The sequence below is a fragment of the Verticillium nonalfalfae genome, assembly GCF_003724135.2.
Source record: "Verticillium nonalfalfae strain VnAa140/NRRL 66861 chromosome Unknown scaffold_3, whole genome shotgun sequence".
Lineage (NCBI taxonomy): Eukaryota > Fungi > Ascomycota > Sordariomycetes > Glomerellales > Plectosphaerellaceae > Verticillium > Verticillium nonalfalfae.
Window position 1 is genome coordinate 253,471 of NW_021167228.1, and position 21,330 is coordinate 274,800.

Sequence of the window (21,330 nt, forward strand, 5' to 3'; positions counted from 1 at the left end):
CAGCAACGAGTCCGGATCTCACGGGTCTCTGTCCGCGGCGAGGTGGTTGTGTGCACGCGGCGCGCCTCCGGTCGACTTGATTTGATGCACGCCGTTCTAGTCCGCAGCATGCACTGCGACCCCTCACCTCGCCCCTTCTTAGCCTTGCTTGTCCTATTCATGCCATGCACGTCGTTCTATTGTTTCCTCCTTCTCCCATGTTGTGTCACCCCAGAAAATCCGTGGCGATGCCCGCGTGGGCTGATTGAGCCGACCCTCCCACAACCGCCGTTACATCAGTTCATAATACAGACAAGACGGGGAGTGTTCCTCATAGGTCTCGCTCTCTCTTCCTAAGGCTGCCACGTCATCTCGCCTGTCACTCGTCCCTTACGTTCGTCGCCCACAGGACCATTGATATCGACTGGATTGCTTTCACCCCTCGACCCCCTCCCCCTCGTGGTGCCGGTCAATCAGCCGGCCGGAGGGCCCAGCTCCTGCGCCTGGGGTCGCACGTAGCCCGAGGCCGAGACCCCGCCACCTTATCGACCTAGTCAGACTGGCGGTTACATCCGGTGACACGCGGTCTGGGCCGGTGTGGACGCCGGGGGGCGCCATCCGGGTATTAGGAGATGGCCGATGCATCATATCAAGTCTGCTGCCACCACGACGAGGCAATGGACGAGCGCTACAGGACATGCCCCCCCGCCCCCCACAACTGTTGACATCCAACCGCATGTCTTTTGGCTGAGTTCCGAGAGCCCAATGCCCAATGACCACCTAGGGCAAGCACAAAGTGGCTTGCATGTTGACAGTGCCAGCTGGCTGAAAGCCCAAAACGAAAGAGTGTAAGAGAAAACATGGCAATACTCACAAAACTTTTCGAAGGACTTGGCATTCCCATGTCCTCATAGGAGCTTCGTCATACGCATTCTTGCCCAGGTATACCCTTGAGCACTCATGCAGGAAGGAAGCAGGCTTGAATAACCAACGTACAGATTTAGGGGCTATGAGGTCTGCGTCCGGTGTTGATCGTCGTACGCGCAACTTCGTCCTCGACCAGTCGTGGATACAGGAGCAAACCCACTCTCGCGGCCCTCTCAAGAACCCTCCTCACATCGAAGGGAAAACTTGGCTCGCCGATCGGCCGTCATGACGCCCCAATGGCACTCGGGCGCCTCCACACCATCCTCACCAACGGCATTCGGCTTCCAAGGCTCGTCGAACGCCTCAAACACAAAGACGTTGTACCCCCAACCGATCATGCCGCACACCGCTTGTTGGTAATACTGCTCAGCCTGCGCCTTCCCAGGCGTCGCGTTTCCGTAGCTGCTCCCTTCGCTCGGCCATCCGGTCTCTCCCACCCAAAGCTCCGGCATCTTGCTCCCTCGTGCTCTGTCTTCCACGTGAAGGTACGCCTGCGCAATGCTGTCAAAAAAGGTCGCCGTCGCATTGCTCACGGCCTGCTTCTGCCAGTATGAAAACGCATTTACGAGGACAAGGTCCGCTGCGTTCACCACGGCGTCAGCGGTGCCGTCCTGAAACTTGTTCCAACTATCGGCCGTGCCCACTCGGACTCCTGGTGCCGACACCCTGAAGTCATTCATCTTGGCCGCCAGTTCCGGGCCTGTAAAGTTCCTTCGGTACAACGTCTCGGAACCGACGGTCACGGCGTAGATCTGCGAGGCATACGCCGTGTCGTGCTGTAGGACGGCAAGTTTGTCTACCGTGTAGGACTCTTCAAGATCCGGCCTCGACTCGACTGTCAGTACCCTCACCAACCTCGACAATCTCAAAGGAAAGGCGAAGCAAGCCTACCAGATACCCAGAACGACCTGGAAGCCCTGGCTCTTGGCGGCGGGAAGAATCTCCTTTGCCGTCTTACACTGATCTGCGGCGTAGATACGGACGAGCTCGCTGCCCGACTCTTTCTTGATGGCCTGCATATCGGCCTCGTAGTCGGCCTGAAGTTTGCAGCTGCCATCTGCGCGCTTGGACCCAAGATCGAAGCCTAGAGTGCCAGCTGCGACAGCTAGGTTCGAGAGAAGGGCTGTGAAGGTGATACAGTCGATGATGAGATGCATGGCGGATGTTTTTGACGCGTGTGATTCTTAGAAGCGTAGGGACAACGTATTGAATGATGACGACTTAGGAGTTCTAGGATGCTGATCGACGATATGGACATGACTTGGACGAAGGGAAATGTTCCCAAGACTGTTGCCGAGTCACAGATGCTGGGGACAGACCCAATGGAAAAGACCAAAGGCAGTCACAGGCAGCCACTACGAGGCAGGAGCACTGGAGGTAGCACTTTCACCCCCACTCATAGCAGCACCTTTGTGCCTGGCGGAGGCGTCCGAATCATGGAGAGTTCACCTTCTCGAGCTGTCTGGTGGTCCAGGACGTCGCACAAAGATACAACAATGACGATGTTCAAGACAGGAGGGACCGCAGATGCACATGTCGCATCAATTAAAAAGCAACCAGTGCAAAACAACAGCATCATGTTCTCATGGATCCTAACTAGTTGTATCCAATGCTAACATGTTTCTCAATATACCAGACATGCGGTGGAAAGCGCCCCCATCGTGCGTCCAATCCGTCTTTGGGATGCAGTTGCCCGATACAATGCATCGTCCTAACGCCAGTACACCAGAGATGATCCCAAATGCAACTATATGCGAGCTCCATTTCCCTTTTTATAGAAACAAGAAACAAGAAACAAGAACACTACGAGAGGAACATGGCGACGGCGACACCGGCCATAGCAACCCAAGCAGCAGCCGGCGTCAAGTGGCCAGCAGCGCTGTCGCCGTTAGACGAGCCGCCGTTGCTGCCGGCGCCACTGTTGCTGTTTCCACTGCTACCCGTGTTGCCCTCGCTGGCGTCACACTCGCCGGTAAACTTCTGCGTCTCGTTGGCGCCAGCAGGGATCATCTGGAGGTTGGTGCCGCAGTTTACATAGGGAGCGAAGTGTAGGGCGGGCGTGTCCATGTCGAAGACGGTGTAGACCGATCGAAGAAACGAGTCGCCGAGAATATAGCTACCGTCATCGGCAGAGTCGGCACCCAGAACGCAGGTGTTTTGACCGACGTCCCAGATGAACTCCTCGAGGGGCACCTTGACCGTATAGCCATCAAAGGTGAAGTCGATGCTGCCTTCCATGTTACATGGAACGATGTACAGGTTCACGGAAGTGTCCATGCGGCCGCCGAGGTCGCTGGCAATATCGGCAATGAGACCCGAGGGCAGGTAGCTTAGGGTGGCGCCAGTATCGAAGAAGACGGGGAGAGAAGAGTTCCTGTAGGAAGACGAGTCGGAGCCGGGGGTACTGAGGCCAACGGAGTCCATCTGAACCCAGTACCTCCTCAGGCGCTCGCCATTCTGGGGACCAAGGATGGGCATGGTGTGCAAGTCGCCGCTGAATTTCTTCGTATCGACGCCGCCAAACGAGATAACGCCGCTGCCGGTGGGCTCATCCTTGGTGCCGAGGGCGACACCAAATGCATGAGTACGGGTCACGTTCTGGTTGACCATCTCATCGACCACGCTGGGATATTGCATGTTGATACCGTCACCAAAGCTGAGACCGAGAATGCCCATGGTCAAGTCTTGACTGTCGAGTCCGTAGCCGAAAATAACCTGGTCGAGCTTGATGTCTGTGAATTGTCAGTCCTGCGGTCTAGGGGCGGCGGAGTGGCATGGGAGTTCAGCGACTTACCACTTCCCGGGATCGCGATCTGATCCGACACATACTGAAGCGCAACATCGCCCTTTCCATAACTGATGGTGTTCTGGGTCTGGGAGACGCGCGATGTGTCCGAGTCGGCGGGACGGTAGTGACCGTAGGTGTCGCAGATCTGCGCCTGGGAGGAACTGCCAGCGTTCTCGCAATTCGGGTTGACCCAGAGTTCGGAAGAGCCGGTATCGATAGCGACGCGGACCGTCTGCGCCGGGCTTCCAAGGTCGACTGCAACATGTCAGTGTCTACGAAGAAGTCGGAGGATGCTGTGACTGGTGTGCCGAAGACATACGCTCAATGAGGTAGCTGGTAGATGTCACATTGATGATCTGGACGTTGGTGTTGTCGACCTGTCGCTTGCTCCTCCTCCTCAGCTTTTCAAGAGACTGTATGCGGACATCCTGATAGACGGGGAGGGACAGAGGTGCGGCATTGGTGTTCGAGGGGGCGGCGGAGGCTTTGTCGTCGCGGGCAGCGGAGAGAGCCAAGGATGTGGATGTCAGGGACAGCAGCAAGTAGTTCTGTAGTAGCCCCATGGCTGTGGATGTCAAGCTGTGACGTGCCGGCGATGGCTAGTCTGCGGAGGACCCAAGACACAATAAGAGGAAAGAGCTGCTCGAGGAATGCAGACGTGACAGGTCTGGATGAGGCAACACGGAAGGCGTAAGGTCGGCGCAGGGAATCGTCAGAGCAGGACGCTGTAGAAGGAGAACAACGAGCGGATGCAATTCAGAATCAGAAAAGGGCAGAGATGGGATGAAGAAGGAGGTAAGCAGACGCTAACATGAAGCCCCGAGCACCACGCAATGGACAATGAGTAATGAGCACTGGGTAACGAGCGCCAAGCCGAGTATCAAGCACCAGAAGCAAGCTAAGAAATAGGAAAGAGGAATAGGACCAGCAGAAGCAGCAGGCCTCCGAATCGTCACTGACGCGTCCGCAAGCCACATCCCCCTTCGGGTTACCTGCTGCTCGCCTGGTGAGCGGGTCGTCGCTGGACTTCGCTGGGCTCATCAGTGGAGAGTAGCGGGGCGGGCCCGACGCAGGAGGCGGGAATACGTAGGCGAAATTCTGCAGGAAGGGTACCTACCCTGAAAGGGTAAGCAGTACCTTGGCAGAGTTACCGTCGTGGGCGGGATCCGGGCGAGGCAAGTCGAGACGAGACGAGACGAGACGAGACGATACAGGACAAGATAAAGCAACGATAACGTGTATATACCCCTGCCATCCCGCACTTACAGAATGTATACATTGGCACCCACAGGGCAGCGATAACCTTTCGGGAGGCTTTGCGCATGTGTGGGCTATATCCATCGATTGCTCTGCTCGTTGCTTGTCTTCCCATGCGTCTTGAACAGGGCAGCTGGGTACCGCTGGTAGGTACTCGGGGTACCCTATGCGCAAGAAGCACGGCACATTGGAGCCGGCATTGCGCAACCCCCTCCAACTAATGACCCTGATGCCGTGGCCATGGTGCGTTGCAGTGAGCGTCGAGTGTGCCCGATGACGAAGCTTACGGCGACTTCTCTGGCAGAATGGTCCGGGGGGCGGCGGGCATCAGTAACTCCTCTCTCTCGTGTGACCTGGCTTCCAGTGGATCGCGACGCCAAGCTGAGTGTTCAGTTGTTCAGTTGTTCCTGTAGCACCTGATTCCATATTCACGCCCCCTGACACCCGGCTTCCGCCTTCGATGTACCTGGGCGTTTGCTATGCAGGGCCTCTGCACGTTCCAGGCCAATAAGCGACCGCACAGGCGAGGCTTAATAATAACAATAACAGGCATTTGCGGCTGATCTGCACCGCAATTCGGATGGTTGTGAGACGGTGGCAGGCAATGCAAAAAAGTTCTTTTTCTTCGGGTCGCCCTCGGCATGCTACACAGGTAGGGGTGCTCATGACTAGAATTGGAGCATGCAATCAATCAATCAGTATTAGACGGATCTCGCGCCAGGTCACCAGACTCCGATCTGGACTGGAGAACCAGCCAGTTCGGTTGGCTCGGGGAGAGCGACGCGGCACCGACGTCACATCAAACCTTACTGACACGTTCTGTCTGGCTCTCTGTCGCTGGCCCTTTTGTTGGACTCTCTTCCGTCCACCAGTCCACACGCGGCCGTCGTCACCCAGAGACATGTGCGTACCCCCCTCCTGTAGCTCGTCCCACACGGCAGCAGCAGCAGCGGCGGCGCCTCCACTGCTTCTTTGCTTCGCCTTGCCAGGTAGTAATTGTGGAGGAGCTTAGGGGCTCACTCTAGGCACCTAGGTACCAGGTAACTAGGTCTGTTTCGGGAATGGGCGCGCCACCGCCACACCTCGCACATCGCAACTACCCCTTGCGGCACCTTACGTTCTTCCCTCCATGCTTGCGTCCTCGCCACAGTCCGCCCGCCATGAGTTTCAATGTGAGATGGCCTGAGACAACGGCCCCTTTTCACTCGAGAATGGCACGAGTCGCTTGAATTACCACTTCGACAATTACGCTACATGGGGCAACGAACAACTCTAAATGCCGCTGGCGGAGGAGTACGCTACTCAACGGGGAACTACGTGCTTCAACGTGCGCGACTTCGCCATGTGCCTGGTCTTGTGGCCTCTTCCGCATCTGTTCGCTCGTTCTTGGATCCATCGCCTTGGCGCCATAACACGATCTTCCAGCCAGGGGGGGTCGAGTTACCGAGAAGTATACGCCGTGGGCCGACTCTGTCTGGTGTTTGCGGCCGTAGGTATCACAAGGCTGGCCCACGAGACACTGGGAGATCATCGTGGGTAGTAAGGCGCTGCTGGCCTTGCAGCGGTTCATGGCCGCCTGCTCTGGCGACATGACGCGATCCGAGGCTTCCGTGTCCAGCCCGACCCTTTGTGGCCGGTCTGGCAATTCTTTGACCACCCAGACTTCAGATGCTTTTACTAGCTCACTAGCTGCGAGGCTATACACAGCTGACATTATCGTTGGCCTTGATCATACGTGCCACATCATGAGACGGGCATCACTCTTCACGGGCACCGATTGTTGCGACGCAGCAAGATACATATAGAAGCAATGAATTTCGCGAAGTCCGTCACAACAGCGAGAACAGTACTCCATGATACAACATGATCCCCTTGCCTTGACAAAGTACTGATGGGCGCTCCTGGTCCTGGACGAGTGTAGTGCGAGTAGAGTAGAGCAGCACTGGCTTGACCGGAACGCCATGTTGATCGATAAAGATAAAGAAATGAGGTGGAATAGGAAAAATGTTGATCGGCTCACCCTTGGCTTCTCCTATCGCCGTGCCGCAGACTTGACATGCCGAAAGGAAGCGAAAAGAAATGGACATCGTTGAAGCTAGTCTTACAGGGACGTTTGTGAACTCATTCGCTAGGAGGACCCATTAAAGCGACCTCAGCGTCTTTCAACATGGCACAACTTCCAGCCGCAACACATCAGTCCTCGTCGAAGATCTGGTACGTGTTCTGGAGAATGGTGTCGATCGCCTTGATCTGCCAACCCGCGTCCGCAATGGCAGTGCTCGGATCAGTGCCCATCAGCGTCGGGCCAAAAATGACGGCCAGGTTGTGGCAATTCATCCGGTTGACATGCGAGTTGTCCATGACTCGATGAAGATGCAGCGCCAACGCTCGCAACGTGGCGTAGTTGGGGTCGGGCAGGCTGTTGATGATAGCGTGGAGCGAGTCCCTCCTGACAATGTCGTCTTCGTGTTCTATATTGTGTTAGCAAGCAAGTCGGGAGGCAAATTGACACACGAGAAACTCACTAGCTGCCTCAATGAGCGCCGTGTGCTGCTCCATAGTGAGAAGAGGGTCTGACAGGTCGCGGAGAAACTGCTTCAGCAAGCCTGTGACACTGTTCACGTCGTGGTAGAAGTTTTCTGGGTTGCGGAAATCCAATGCTGGGTTGCTCGAGTCCGTGTCAAACATGTTTTTGAGCTTGTTGATGTGATTCAGCGACCCCGATTGCCTGTAGATACCCTCTACCCCAAGGCCAAACAGATCGACTGCCTGGATGCACTGATAGACAACCATAGGCACCGCCAAACCGTCGCGCTCATAGAGGCGTTCTAGTGAGAGACCAAACACAGGCCTAGTGGGCATCGGACCCGCCTGCGCCGGAGGCGATTGTCGGTTCTGCGGAGGAGCGGGCTGCTGCAGAGGTCCTGGCACACCATAGCCCGAGCCCTGAGAGGCTGGCCCGGAGGGAGGATGTTGCTGCAGGGGATTTTGGCCTGGTTGCTGCCACTGTGAAGACGATTGTTGATGGGGCGAAGACGACATTTGCGCTTGCTGCTGTAAGGGAGGAGACTGTTGTGGCGGCGGTTGCTGTGGCGAGTTCTGGAACGAGAGAGCTCCAAGCTGCGGGGGTCCTTGCGAGTTTGATGGGTTGTTGAACTTGGATGCAGGCAGAGCCGAGTTTCGAGAAGGCTGCTGGAACGACGACTGTTGCTGCTGAGCCTCATTTCCGTGGGACAGCATGTTGCCCTGGCTGAAGCTGCGGCTGTGAGCTGAACCCGACTGCTGCCCCTGGCCGCTGCTCGGAGGGGGTGGACCAGCACCGGGAGGAAAGCCTTGGCCAACTGATGCGCCACTCACTCCGCCGGGAACTGTCCCAGGAGGTCCGGTCTGCTGGAAGGTGCTCGTTCTTCCCGGTGCGACCGCTTGCTGGTGTCCCTGTCCTGCGGGTGTCCCCCCATACTGGCTTGGGGGCGGTCCTTGGGACTGCTGGCTGTTGGGCGCTTGCTGGGGACTTAATACTGGGTGGCGTTCATATTTGATCTCCCCGCTGCTAGGGGGGAGTCTGTTCTGCTGCCCAGCCACATAATCATTGACGTCTCTGTCATTGTCAATGGCCATGACAGCTTCACGCAGACTACGCGCGCCGCTCGACTCTTGTCCAGTCTTGATGGGGCTGATACTGAGCCCGTTGCTCAGGAGAAGCTTCTCGTTGAACGAAGCTGCCACGCGTTAGAAGAGGAGTACAGCGCTGGCGAGGAGAGGGCCTACCAAATTTCTGCATTTGCAAGGTGACTCCCGAGTCTGTTTCCGTCACAAGATCCCGTAGGGCGCGGATGGCCTCGGGCCGAGTCCTTGTCACCAGCTCATGCTTCTCCGACTGCAGATGCTGCACCTTGCCGTGGTAATCTTGGTCGGCTCCCTGGACCTTGCGCAGAAGGTCTTCTTCGTGTTGAGGTCCAGACTTGCTCTTCAGGCTGAACATCTTGCCGCTCTGACGACTGGTGTCGCCAGTACGAGCCCTGTCGTACTCGTCGGCCAAAGAGTCGTACTTGGCTTTCGATTTGCGCAGCACCGTCTCCAGCTCTGCCACCCTCTGCTCTGGAGCCAGACCGTTGACCTTCCAGCCCTTCCTACTGCGCTCGGCAACAGCAGCCAGCTCGACCAGATCGTCATGCATCTGGTGCAGAGAAAGAGCAAATTGCATGCCGTTCTCGGCCATTCGTTCGTGAATGTACATCATTTCGGTATAGGCTTGAGCAAAAGTGCCTTGCTTATGGTCTGGTAGGTGCATGGTGTCGTGGCTCATGCGAGAGAGCTTCTTGAGGGAGGATGCATGCGTTTCTTCGATGGCTGATCTCTTCTTGAGGAATAGAGCGAACTCCTGTTTGTCCGCTTCGATTAGCATTGAAGTAGAAATCATTGAAGCCTTATCTGATGCATCTCGCTCACCTTCGCAGAGGCAATGCTCGCCTTGAGCTGGTTCAACATGGTCGAGACGCCGATCTGAGCACTTCTGTCAGCTTTACCGAGTGCGCCGGTATTCGCGGGTCATATCACCTCCGAGGCCAAGACGGTCTGTACTTGGGCTGGCGCCTCCTTTCCTTGCGATGCGGATGGCTTCGGCGGCAGTGGGCCATTGCCGTTGCCAGCGTTCTCTGGCGGCGCTTGGCCACCGTTGTGTGAAGCACTCGGTTGGGGCGGAGCGGCACTGTTCCCAACAGAGAGGCTGCCGGCGCGATCACGTCCCTGATTCTGAGGGAAGTCCCCGGAAGCGGGGGACTGGAAGTCGGCCATTCTTGTCGATGCGCCGCGTTGGCCGGAAGACGGAGCGCGCGTTGGTATTCAGAAAGGCGGGCGCAACAGCCGACGGATTTCGAAGGGGGGAAAGCGACAGGAGCTTCCGGCAGGGAGAGTCGAAAGACAGGGGTAAATCGGTAGTGCCGCTGTGGTTGTGCTCGGTATTCGGGCGATAGCGGACCAAGAGGTCAGCTTGGGGACGGCGATATGTAATGTTTCAAGGCCGAGGGCCACGATGTCTTTAGTCTGAGGGCTGCAGACAAGGCTGATGGGTGGTACGAGACAGCGGGATGGCTGGTTGGCAGTTTGGATGGCTAATTGTAGAACGTGGAGACAGGTTGTCAGGGTCGAGTTGGCGTGCACGGTCTTCGCGATGATGAATGTGGGATGACGATGCTGGGGTGGCTGGTGCTGTGCCGTTGGGCGAATACGAAAGGAGCTGGCGGGGCTTGAAGCAAACAATCCGAGAGCTAGGATGGGGCGAAGTCGTAGTGAGGTTGGCTGAGTGGGAAGAGACGACGCGTAACGAGAAGGCGATCAACGGGCGAAAGAGGGTAATTGCTGAAGATGATGGAGTCGCGGCACTCGCACGTGTGATACTCAACCTGTTTGCCAGCGATGTACACACACAGGATCATGCATGCTTTGCGCTTTGAGGGAGGGGTGAGGGGGAGGGGATGTTTCCAGTGGCCACGCGCTCTCTTAGGAGGAGAGGCGCATTGATCAGTGAGGTAGGTGCGCTACACTGTCGCCTGCGGCGGGAAAAAATCCCCCTTTCTGAGCTGTCGTCCCCGCCTACGGGCCAGAGCTACCCCCCCTGTTCTGTTCAGGGTCATGCTTCCCATTTCTTCTTTCATCTATTTGACCTCATGGAAGCATGGAAGCATGGAAGCATGGAAACAGCATGTGAGAATTGCATGTCAGTCATATACAACTATTCATGCCAGGCCTCAGGATTGATTTGTGATCGAAGCTGTCGGAACACCTGGGGCTAACAGTAGGGCCATATCACCAACCCATGCTACCCCAGAGTCGGACGTCTGAGGGTGCCAGAAGGGGACTTGACATGCGTGCGATACATGGGGCATACGTGTTTGCGACATGTGGAAGATCGGCGTGCAGGCGTTCAATAATTGATTGACGGCAGTGATTGCGGCGCATGCCACGTTCCTCTCCATACCTTTGGTCCGGTTTGGCCACACAAATCAGTCTCCATCGCTGTTAACCACGCATGTGTTTCAATCAGATAGCCTTCGGAAAGCATAGTGATCAGTTCCCGCAAACTTCTGCCAATCGGTCATCATGACTCTGTCAAGCAACATCTCGCCTATCCGGCGGTGGCTCGGCTGTCATCCCAACTCCCACTAAGCTACGCCAAGAAGTGGTCGATCATGGAGCCTCGTGTCTCAAAGGCGTTTTCAATGGCACTACATGGTCATAATGGCGATCAATGGCTCGTCTGACAGTGTCACGAGGCAACGCGAACAGATTGATCCGGGCAGGGTGAAACGCAACACGCCGTCTATTGCCCTTGCACCAGCTCATCTCTCTGGTTCCCCAAAGCCGGAAGGGGGGCCCTCTTTCATCTTGCATAGTTATGATCCTAAGCTCTCGTGCAGATAATCTGACCACCCGGAAACGCAAACACCCAAACTCCAACGCCTGAACGTAGGCTTGCTGCAGATCTTTTCCCCCACCTGTCCTCGACTTTTTTTTATCTTTGAGTCCACTAGTAGAACAAAAGCGCGAGAGGCTTCTTCTCGTCGACGTAGCGATCCTTGAACTCGTTGCGCGTCAGCCATTGGGCCAGCGGCAGCATCGTCTCCTTCATATCCATGACGCCCCTTTTCTTCTGGTCAATGTGCGACGCGTCGACTACAATACGATCCAGCTTGGCCAAAGACAGCGCGCCTGTGCAATCGAGTTAGAGCTCCACCACCAGTGAAATGTGAAATGCTTGTGCAACGTACCATTGTCGACGAGGGCCATGAGCCTCGCCGGCGTCCCGACAGCGATACCGGTCCGCTGACTCTGGAGGAACTTAGTCTGCTCATCGACTTTCATGTGCTTCGCAAACTGATACGACGTTAGTGTCATAAAGTTCTGCCAGCTTCCGCGCGAGGACACCCACAAGCTTCGAGACGGTGCTCTCAGCGGTCTGAAACTTCCTTGTCGCCCTGTTCCCCCAGATTGAACATTAGCGACCATCCCTCATGTAGGGTGGAGGAGGTGACGGAAGAGGGTACGCACCTCACAAGATCGGCCGCGCGTAGACCTGCGCCGGCAACGATGATGGTGTGCGGTGTGCCCTTGGCGGAAGGCGCAGAGCTCAGCCTCTCCGGCTTCTCAGCAAACTTTTCGAGAAACTCGGGCAGCTTCTCCGCAGTCCGGGGCTCATCCCACGACGTCGTGTCCCGGATAGCGTTGGCTTTTGACATGTCAGCAACATTGCATCTTTCCAGGTGCTCCCCGTCTCGTTTGTGAACACACTAACCAGAGACCGTCAAGTCAGACACCTCAATCGAGCTCAGATCCGATCCGAAGCGACTGATCTTCTGTGCCAGATAATCCGCGAGAAGCTGGCTGTCCATGACGGAGAAGGACTTGTTGAGGCCGAGGTCCATGTCGAGAAGTGAGTCGTCGACCTGGAACTTTTTGTGCTTCTTGGCCGCGGGGGGACCACCAGCATCTTTCTTGCTCTGGGCAGGAGCCTTGCGCTTTGTGCCGGCCATTTTTGAGGCGTTTACAGTTACCGGTATGCGAGCGAGTGTGACGCGTCTATGTTTGGTTGAAAAAGTTTTCGCGGTTGGGTCCAACGTCTGAGAGGTCGCGGGTTGGTGATGGTTGTCCCCCGAGATCGAAGGACGGATGGTTGAGATGCAAACTCAGTTTTTTGGCCAGGCGGTCGCGACGCGCTCGCACTGTCCGGGTCGCTGCTGGGATGTTATAGTGGCGGACTCGCACCCAAGTGTCGGCTGGCTGCAGGGTCCATTCGACCCCTCCACACAGTGCTTCGGGTCACCTCGCACCTCAAGATTTCCACAAGCCAAAGAGACTTCAGATCGAAAAGATTCACATGAAGACACCGCGCCATGCATTGTTGCGTCGTTGACTGAACCGCGGACGAGTGAACATACTCAATCCATTTGTACGGGAACGACTAAAATTCCCTGGGAAAATCCAACACAGCAAGGATTTCAGGGGTCCAGAAAGCTTTGCAGGAAAGGTACGCAACCTTATACACGGCCAGGCCTAGTAGAGCTGATGGCGGTCTCAGCGAGTGGTCATCGTAGGAGGGTCTATTTCATCCCATGAAGTCCTGCATGAGATTCTCAAGCCCCAACGTAGCAGCTTTCAGGGCCTTGAGCATACCATGTTAAGGCATTGTGATCGTGAAAACGGAAACGGAAAACGATATGAATGGAGAGGTCCACTCCAAATGTGCTGCTTGAATTAGGACTAGCGTTCTCAGTACTTTGGTTAAACTTGGGCTAGCCACGCTTTGCTGGGAAACAGCGGGGTTTCGTACGCTGTCGTATAGTTGGGGGCCCACAGTATCCCCCCCCCCCCCCCTGCGAGGTAGCTATCATCCCTAAAACCTGCCGGACCGACCTAGCTACAGTAATCCGCGACTTCTCTCCACGATCCCCACCATTCCGTGTCAAACGACAAGCCTCCCTGCTGCGTGATGCAGTGTACTTACTTGCTCGGCGCGGTCTCTCGGCTTTCTCAACGATCTGGAAATTCTCTACTGGGCTTTTCAGCAACGTGTTTCGACTCTTACTAGCCCTCACCACTGGTTTTCGACCAGCGGTGACATCCATTTCGCTTCAACATGCATGGCCCTTAACCGAGCAGCAGATCTATCGTCGCAGCCATATCTTCTTCGGCTCAGTCAACGAAGATGCTATCCGGGCACTAGGGACTCAGCACCACATCGAAAACCTACAATGCGAAATCAAAGCTCGGTACCGGGGAAGTTTTAATGGCTGCTTCGTCCTCGAGTTCACCGACGGGTCTACGCGCATCGTGCGAATTCCTCTTGAGCCAGCAGTACAGGATACATGGGATAAAGTACGAAGCGAAGTCTGTACAATGCAGTTAGTGTCTTCCAGTCTGAGCCTCCCGCCTCACGCCTCAGCCTTACTCTAACACTCTCTTCGCAGATACGTCCGACGCAATACAAATATACCTATTCCTCGAGTATACGCCTACGGGAAGAGCCAACTCTGCCGAAATACATCAGAGCTTCAAGTCTTTATAATTATGGAACAAATAGAAGGCCAGCCATGAACCAGAAAAGCACTCGAGACTAGTCTACAACCTTGTCGTCGGCTGTTTCTTCAGCAACTAGTTGACGTCTTTGCAGAACTTCGAAAGCTCCCTTTCACTCAGGGAGGCTCGCTTATGCCTAGCACTAGCGGGGACATCGGCCTCGAAAATCCACCAGACATTATCGGTGCTTTCTCAATCCGCAAAAACGAACTCCAGGCGGCCGGATACAAAGTCTCACGCATTGTGACTACTAATGCGAAAGAGTTCTTCAATGACCAGCTTCGCATCCTTCGGCATATATGGACAATGCCGTATAAAGACTTAGATCGTGAGCAAGCTGAGCGAGAGGAATTTGCCCAGCAATTTATTTGTCAGCCAGAGGTACAGGACAGAATTAACGCCAACTCGGCCGCCCAGTCGTTCTTTTTAGCGCACCCCGACCTTCGCCATAGTAATATCCTCGTTGACGAGGAGCTCAATATACGTGGTATTATTGACTGGGAGTATACGGCAAGTATCCCGCAGTGTGCCTCCACCCCCCCGACATGGATTACAGGCAACGACTCGGGCCTAGCAGACCTACCCTCTGAGTTCGTATATGTGCTTTCTTCTATGAAAGAGAAATCGAGGTACCATTCTCAGCTTGCAGCCGAGTGGGTCTCTAGAGACCCCCTTACTTGGTCATTATCGCATATACTTGTAGATCCTGCGGAGCTTGACTTTATCTTCTGGGAAAGAATTATGCTAAATATAACTGGATTGTGTGATATTCCTGTCCCTGATAGTGGACAGCTACAAGAAGACGTGGGTCGGCGCTTAGCAGAGTCACAGCGCTTTGCTCAGTATCTCGACGAGAATAATCTTCATGTGGAAGGACGCGAGGAAGAGATACAGCGTTTGCTGCAGCAGTCTCAGGCTACAATTGCTGGTTTAAGAAATGGGACAGTCCCTCACCCATAATGACGACAAATCATGTCCCTCGTGTTTCTCGTATCATTGCGTCCAATTCAGCCATAAACTTCGCTTGAGCCTCATCATCCATGACTGAGCAAGACTGGAGTTATATATGTTAGCCACTAATGATAAAGTATAGGGACAAATAATCACCAGCCTGAGAAATACAAAGCGGGGGGTGCATGAGTGAGAGTCGGAGGAAAGTATGAACTCTGCTCCTCAAGGCCCGCACGCTCTTACAGAGGCCCTCGTTTCGATGATCACAAGACCCCCGCAGTCTGCTCAGTGCACATTCTCATTCGGTGCGCGACATTTATGGCAGCCCAACTAGGTACACTGCATTGTGAATCTCATTGCAGGTAGAATACGGGCGACCGTTTCAATGCCTTATCGCTTGAATACGGTTTCGACGGTGTAAGGAGTGACCCATCCGGATACCTCGTAACGGGTTGAGGTCGATTCTGGATGATCTATTAGCCATCTTCTCACCTGATATTCTCGATGGTAGTCTGAAAAGGGGCTTGGAGTGTGCACTAAGCTTCCTACCTCGAGATCGATTAGACCGCTGGGCAATCCACAAAGGAGGGATGCATGATTAGTGACTGGATTTTTCTTATATCAAAGGCTATGGGCTAACGAGCCTAATCTGCGATAAAGATCAATGTGATCCGAACTGCGACAGCTCGATGTTTCCTTGGGGCGGCCGAGATGCTCTTGAATTGAACCAAGGGAATGGCGCGAAAGCACCTCAAGCAGAGAGCCCTCTTGATTTTTTTAGGCAATTAAATTTCTTCCTGATAAGTGGCCCTTGTTGCTGGCTTTAAGTTGGTGTAAAGCACCAAGGATGTGTATGTGTGCAGTCTCCTCCTATTGCTCGGATTCTTTGGTTTCGTAGTCCGACTCTCGCGACTCATCAAGTTCCGTGGTGGGGTGGGACACCTCCTGCTGGGCTCCTGTGTAGCTGCGTCTTCTCCCGTTTGCAGACCAGCATTCTCGTCCGCAGCATTGATCCTGATGACGTATCGTGATGTCCAATTCTCCACACGGGTTGATTCGTCGGGTCGATCGAGGGCCGCCTTACGGCTGCTGTCGAGAACGAATCAGTTCTCCAGGGCGCACAAGAATATATCTGTCTCCCGTGAGGATATCGCGGCCTCATTGGGTCTATGATATCACGACGGGTGCGAGTCGCCCTCTAATCTTGCAACCTAGAAATTGGTTTGCTGTGATGCGATGCGAACGCGTGGTGGCGCCAGTTTTCTGTCCTTAGATATATTGTTACGGCCTGACAGCAACGGTTGACGGACGAGACATAAGAAGGGTCCTACGGGCACTCGAACGACAGGTAATTCTCCAGAACAACAAGCACCGGATATACTCGCTAGAGTGTCGACCGTCAAGCATTGGCCGCTCTATAGTGCTTTACCTCGAAAACATTTAGCCTGCAATCTCGTCTCATAAAGCACCAAAAACTATGCTAGTTCGTGGTCAAATCAACTTGGGCTCTTCAGTGCTCCCAGCTAGCTGTACGTGGGGGTGGGGGATGGGGGGGTTCCACGTTCCTAAAAATGGGGCACCTCTGTCCCAAAAGGGCACTTATGCATTCTTAGTGCAAAGCCCAAAATCTTTTTTTCCTAATCGACGGACCGTCAGCGCTTTGCCAATCGTGCGATAACGAGATCTGTCGCAAACCCAGACCGTGCTGTTGGAACTCCTTGCACGCTTTTTTCTCTCCATACCACCCTGGCAGAAACGCACGACTTGAAATCAGATCCAAGATACACAATGGCCGAGAAGCGCAAGCGCGACGGGCACGGCGAGGGCGGCAAGGCCAAGCGCAGCAAGTCCATCAAGAAGGCCACCGCCGAGGACTTCATCGACGTCCCCGCCGACTTTGACGAAGTCGACACACCCGCCAAGAAGGATAAGAAGGAAAAGAAGGACAAGAAAGAGAAGAAGGACAAGAAAGAGAAGAAGGACAAGAAAGAGAAGAAGGAGAAAAAGGAGAAGAAGGAAAAGAAGGACAAGGCCGCCGAAGACGACGAGAGCCCCGCGTCAGAACCCCTCGTGACAGCCGACGCCGACGAGACACAGACCGCCAGCAAAAAGGCCAAGAAGAGCAAGAAGGCCGCCGAACCCACCACGGCCGACACGACAGAGGCACCAGCCCCCGCCGGAGCCGCTGCCGAGCCGCAGACCAACGGCAAGAAGAGCAAGAGCAAGAAGAAGAACGACGACAAGACCAACGGCACCGACGAGGCCAGTGGCGCGCAGCCCGACCAGAGCAAAGGCAAGGCCGGCCGCCACATCGTCTTCGTCGGCAACCTCCCCTACACGGCCACGGACAAGACAATCTACCAGCACTTTGCCCACCTCAAGCCCTCGTCCGTCCGCTGTCTCACCAAGGACCGCGTCGAGAATACGTGCCGCGGCTTCGCCTTTGTCGAATTCTCCAACAGCACGCATATGCGCACCTGCCTGGACAAGATGCACCACACGCTGTTTGACGACGGCCTGTCGCCCGCGAGGAAGATCAACGTGCTTTTGACGTACGTTCTCCTTCCTTCCTCCCCACCCAATTCCAAACCCCCCTCCCCCTGCCCCCTTTTGAGAGCCCCAAGCTGATCGTGACCTCTCTAGCGCTGGCGGCGGTGGTGCGAAATCCGACAATCGCAAGGAGAAGATTAAGGCGCGCAACATTCAGCTGGACGAGAACCGCGCAAAGCGCATCCACAAGGAGAACGAGGCAAAGAAGGGCAATGCGGCTACCGGATCGACTGCGGAAGAGAGCGGCATCCACCCCAGTCGCCTGGCCATGCTTTCTTGACCTTCCTTCACCCTGAGACTGTGAGGGAAAAAACTGGACGACTTGCACATTGGCATTTTCAAGCCGGGTTGGCGTTATGGATGGAATACACTTGCTGTGTTTGTTTCAAGATGATACGTTGGGTTACTCCTGAAAATACCTTCAATGAAGACGTCACCATACATGCAGAAGTGCAGAAGATGATGTTTGAATATTCTCAATAGCAGTTGAGAAAGAAAAAAAAGATATACCTAGTGACCCCCGCCCTCCCTCCTGCCATTTATATGTTCTTTGTACGAATCAAAGACACAGACGCATGCTATCTACAGAAAACTAACGTGACTTGGGATATCCTTCGTGTCATGCCCGGCCTGCCGTCCGTTGGCTCGTTGCGCCATTCCCTGGCCTCTTCAGCCTTCTTTGACTCTCAGTATCGCGGGAGGTTGTCTCCGACCTCCCACTATCATGCCAATACGAACAAAAGAGGGGCTTCGCCTCGTATCAGTGCTGTATCCCCTCCCACACGCCATCACTGTGTCATCTGTCTTTCGTGCTGTGCCCGGTGCCAGCCAGATCGTCCCCTTTGGTTATGAATTATGTATGATGAGCTTGCGTAACCCTTGCTCGGTGCGGACCAGGATGATGCGGAACATCACTATACGCAGGCGAACAGCAAGCCCTCAAGGTGCGTCCACGTTCAGACACCGTCGACGATGTGGCCCATTTACAGAATCGAACAAGACTTGCTCTTCTTCTTGTTCTGCATCTGGGGGCGGGGATTCAAGACGGCACTGGGATCCGAGTTAGCAAGTTGTCGCAATGCCAGAGTCGTGGCGCATTGAAATACCGGATAGCCTCGTCAAAGACGCTCTTGAGGTTCCTCTGCGTGAGCGCGGAGCACTCGAGGTACTTGTGCGCCCTGATTTCCTTAGCACACACCAGGGCCTGGTCGTAGGAGACCGGCTCCATGCGCTTCTGGCGCAGCGACTCGAGGGTGCCGGGGTCCTCCCGAAGATCGAGCTTAGTGCCGACGAGGATAATGGGAATGTTTGGTGCGTGATGGTCAATCTCGGGGTACCACTGCATGCGCAGTCAGCACACAAAATTCGCAGCTTTATCTACGGGGATCGTGTAACCCTACCTTGGCCTTGACGTTGTCGAATGACGGCGGGCTGACGATGGAGAAGCAGATGAGGAAGACGTCAGTCTGGGGGTAAGAGAGAGGTCGCAGCCTGTCATAATCCTCTTGACCGGCAGTATCCCACAGTCCCAAGCTGATTGGCTTGCCGTCCACCATGACACTAGCAGAGTAGTTGTCAAAGCTGCCATCTCAACGTCAGCAATCGCGTCCAGCAGAAGACTACCGGTGGCACACGGAGACTGACACTGTGGGAATGTATTCACCAGGGAAAGCATTCGTTGTGTAGGAGATGAGCAAGCAAGTCTATTCTCGCAAGTCAGTGGATTGGCGCACCATGATGAACAAGTCGGGTTGGCTTACCTTTCCGACAGCACCGTCGCCGGTCACGACGCACTACCAAGGCATTCAACGTCAGCTGGTGAATCAAACACACAAGGAGGCCCCCCTGATGGAGTGATGATGCAAGGCCAAGACTGACCTTCAAAGACTGAACACCTGGTTGAGCCATGTCGTTAAATCTATTGGTTGGTAGATGTAGAATAGCAGCTGTTGAGAGTGGTTGGATAGGATCGTGATGGCTGAGAGCGGTCGCAATGCCAGGCAAATTTCGAAATGGGTATCGTGAGGGGGTTGGGCAATAGTCGGACCAAGGGTGACGAACGCAGCACTCGGTAACGGTATGGGTCGGGAAGAGTGGGTGATGGTCGAGGGACGTTGGCAGCTATGTCGAAGGGTTCGGGGTAGCTTTGATCGATGGCTGCATGAAGGTTAGAGAGTCGGAGGTGTTTGGGGTCGCGGAAGAGGATGATGCCGCGGGCAGAAGCAGCAGTACAGGCGGAACAGAAGTAGAGACGGGGAGAAGCACGGTGGTGGACAGGGCTGGTTGACAGGGACGTATTATCAGGAAACTCCCGCCCGACTGCCTGGGCGAAGTGGGGATGGCGGTCTGTTTAGAGACCACTGCTGCGACGGGGGGCGGACGCTGGGCCGGGCAATGGTGGGCAAGGACCTGGACCAGGTGTTGTGCTGGGGGTGGGTGGCCTGTGAGCGAGAGCCTGGAACGTGGGAGAGTGCTGGGGGGGGGGGTTCAGACGTGTTGGAAAGAGGAAGGGATGCCGAACAAGTTTGTCCGCTGCAGCGGCCAAGGCCAAAGTGCGAAGCTCCGACCAGAGCAAAGCGCTGGGTTGGTTTCGAGTGGCTACCTAGACAGGTGTACCGATATCGATATCGATCACAGGTGAAAGGGGGGCGGTAGGCGGAAGGGAGGGATAGCGACCCCTGACCAACGAGTCGCCAATCATGAACACCATGTGATGGGAAAGAGGACCGATGGCATGAATTGGGACGACCAACGACAGAAATAAGGAGAATGGGACAACCGGTCGATAGGTGTCCAGAGAAGGCTGGGGGATGTCTGAGGGGTGTGATAGGGGAAGAGTCAACTCACGATATCTACGCACGCGATTGTCGCGTCGTGATTTGCGATTGGTGTCCTGTGAGCGAATGCGGTGCCACGAGGAGAGCTGTCTCGTAGTGATCGGTTGAAAGGCGACAGTTGAGAAGCTCCAGCTCCAGGATTGGTGATGGAACAGCGAGGGTGGGCGACGGTACTTTCAGGAGATGAGGGAAACTGGACTGAGGCGACAAAAGAATCGGATACAGATTAAAAAAAGGGCCCTGTCACAGCAACAGCGGTAACGAGATGGGGTTTGTGGCCTGCTAGTGGTGTGGTGTGATGGTGGTGTGGCACGGCGGGCGAGACGAGTGGGTGGGATCCCAGCCTCTAGTCTTGGTTCTTGGGTCCAGGTTGGACGTGGTTTGAAGATGCAAGGCGCCCTCATCTTCATGGCCTTGAAGCATAGCGCCCCCTCACACCCAATCACTGCTTCTTTACAGGAGGGTCGCGCTAGCAGACCACCAGGAGTCAGGGACGATAGTGGGGGATTCAGGTGAACAAAGGGGGCCTAGCACCGACACTAGCAATAACAGCATGTACACTGCATCCTGCTGGCGACCTGTTAAAGGAGGCCAGAGTGGTGGCCCGAGCTCAGTGGATCGTGCACTCGGGCCTCCCCGGCTCCCCTCTTCTTCATTGCTCCTCGCTCTGGCTTTGGTTTGTACCATGTGTCTACCTAGGTACCTACCTAGGTAGGTAAGGTAGGAAGGTAGGTAAGCAAGGCAGGGACAGACTCGAGGGCTTCTTGCCTGGTGCTCCTCATGTCTCTCCCCCACCTGCTGCACATTCCCTTACCACGAGTCACACCCTGCGCTACCTTACTACCTTACTCAGTAGTCGGCAGCCTCTGCGACCTCGCCTTGTACATCTTCGCCTGTCAACAGAAAGCTCCGGCCGCCGAGGTCTCGGGCTCAAGCGCCACTTGACGCACGTCTTGTATCACAGCCAGC

The 21,330-nt window shown here is 55.2% G+C and overlaps 6 protein-coding genes across 6 annotated transcripts; 1 reads left to right on the forward strand and 5 right to left on the reverse strand.

Annotated features, from left to right (window-relative positions):
• Window positions 1–1,079: 1,079 nt before the first annotated feature.
• Window positions 1,080–2,063, reverse strand: BGL2 (glycoside hydrolase 3 protein; the record flags this gene model as incomplete). Its single annotated transcript, XM_028639180.1, has 2 exons — window positions 1,080–1,731; window positions 1,798–2,063. 2 exons carry the CDS (start codon window positions 2,061–2,063, stop codon window positions 1,080–1,082), a joined length of 918 nt encoding a protein of 305 aa, XP_028499087.1.
• Window positions 2,064–2,709: 646 nt separating this feature from the next.
• On the reverse strand, window positions 2,710–4,257 carry D7B24_005018 (uncharacterized protein; the record flags this gene model as incomplete). Its single annotated transcript, XM_028639181.1, has 3 exons — window positions 2,710–3,638; window positions 3,701–3,949; window positions 4,014–4,257. The coding sequence occupies 3 exons, from the start codon at window positions 4,255–4,257 to the stop codon at window positions 2,710–2,712; spliced, it is 1,422 nt and encodes a 473-aa protein (XP_028499088.1).
• A 2,887-nt stretch (window positions 4,258–7,144) lies between these two features.
• Window positions 7,145–9,745, reverse strand: D7B24_005019 (uncharacterized protein; the record flags this gene model as incomplete). The annotated part of the gene is made up of 5 exons (XM_028639182.1): window positions 7,145–7,422; window positions 7,477–8,670; window positions 8,720–9,332; window positions 9,401–9,454; window positions 9,509–9,745. The coding sequence occupies 5 exons, from the start codon at window positions 9,743–9,745 to the stop codon at window positions 7,145–7,147; spliced, it is 2,376 nt and encodes a 791-aa protein (XP_028499089.1).
• A 1,732-nt stretch (window positions 9,746–11,477) lies between these two features.
• On the reverse strand, window positions 11,478–12,480 carry CSM1 (csm1-like protein; the record flags this gene model as incomplete). Its single annotated transcript, XM_028639183.1, has 5 exons — window positions 11,478–11,659; window positions 11,719–11,824; window positions 11,880–11,925; window positions 11,999–12,176; window positions 12,243–12,480. 5 exons carry the CDS (start codon window positions 12,478–12,480, stop codon window positions 11,478–11,480), a joined length of 750 nt encoding a protein of 249 aa, XP_028499090.1.
• Window positions 12,481–16,762: 4,282 nt separating this feature from the next.
• On the forward strand, window positions 16,763–17,804 carry D7B24_005021 (uncharacterized protein; the record flags this gene model as incomplete). Its single annotated transcript, XM_028639184.1, has 2 exons — window positions 16,763–17,526; window positions 17,618–17,804. The coding sequence occupies 2 exons, from the start codon at window positions 16,763–16,765 to the stop codon at window positions 17,802–17,804; spliced, it is 951 nt and encodes a 316-aa protein (XP_028499091.1).
• A 759-nt stretch (window positions 17,805–18,563) lies between these two features.
• RAC1 (Rho GTPase protein rac1) lies at window positions 18,564–19,432 on the reverse strand (the record flags this gene model as incomplete). The annotated part of the gene is made up of 5 exons (XM_028639185.1): window positions 18,564–18,863; window positions 18,925–19,105; window positions 19,169–19,227; window positions 19,285–19,317; window positions 19,403–19,432. The coding sequence occupies 5 exons, from the start codon at window positions 19,430–19,432 to the stop codon at window positions 18,564–18,566; spliced, it is 603 nt and encodes a 200-aa protein (XP_028499092.1).
• Window positions 19,433–21,330: the final 1,898 nt, after the last annotated feature.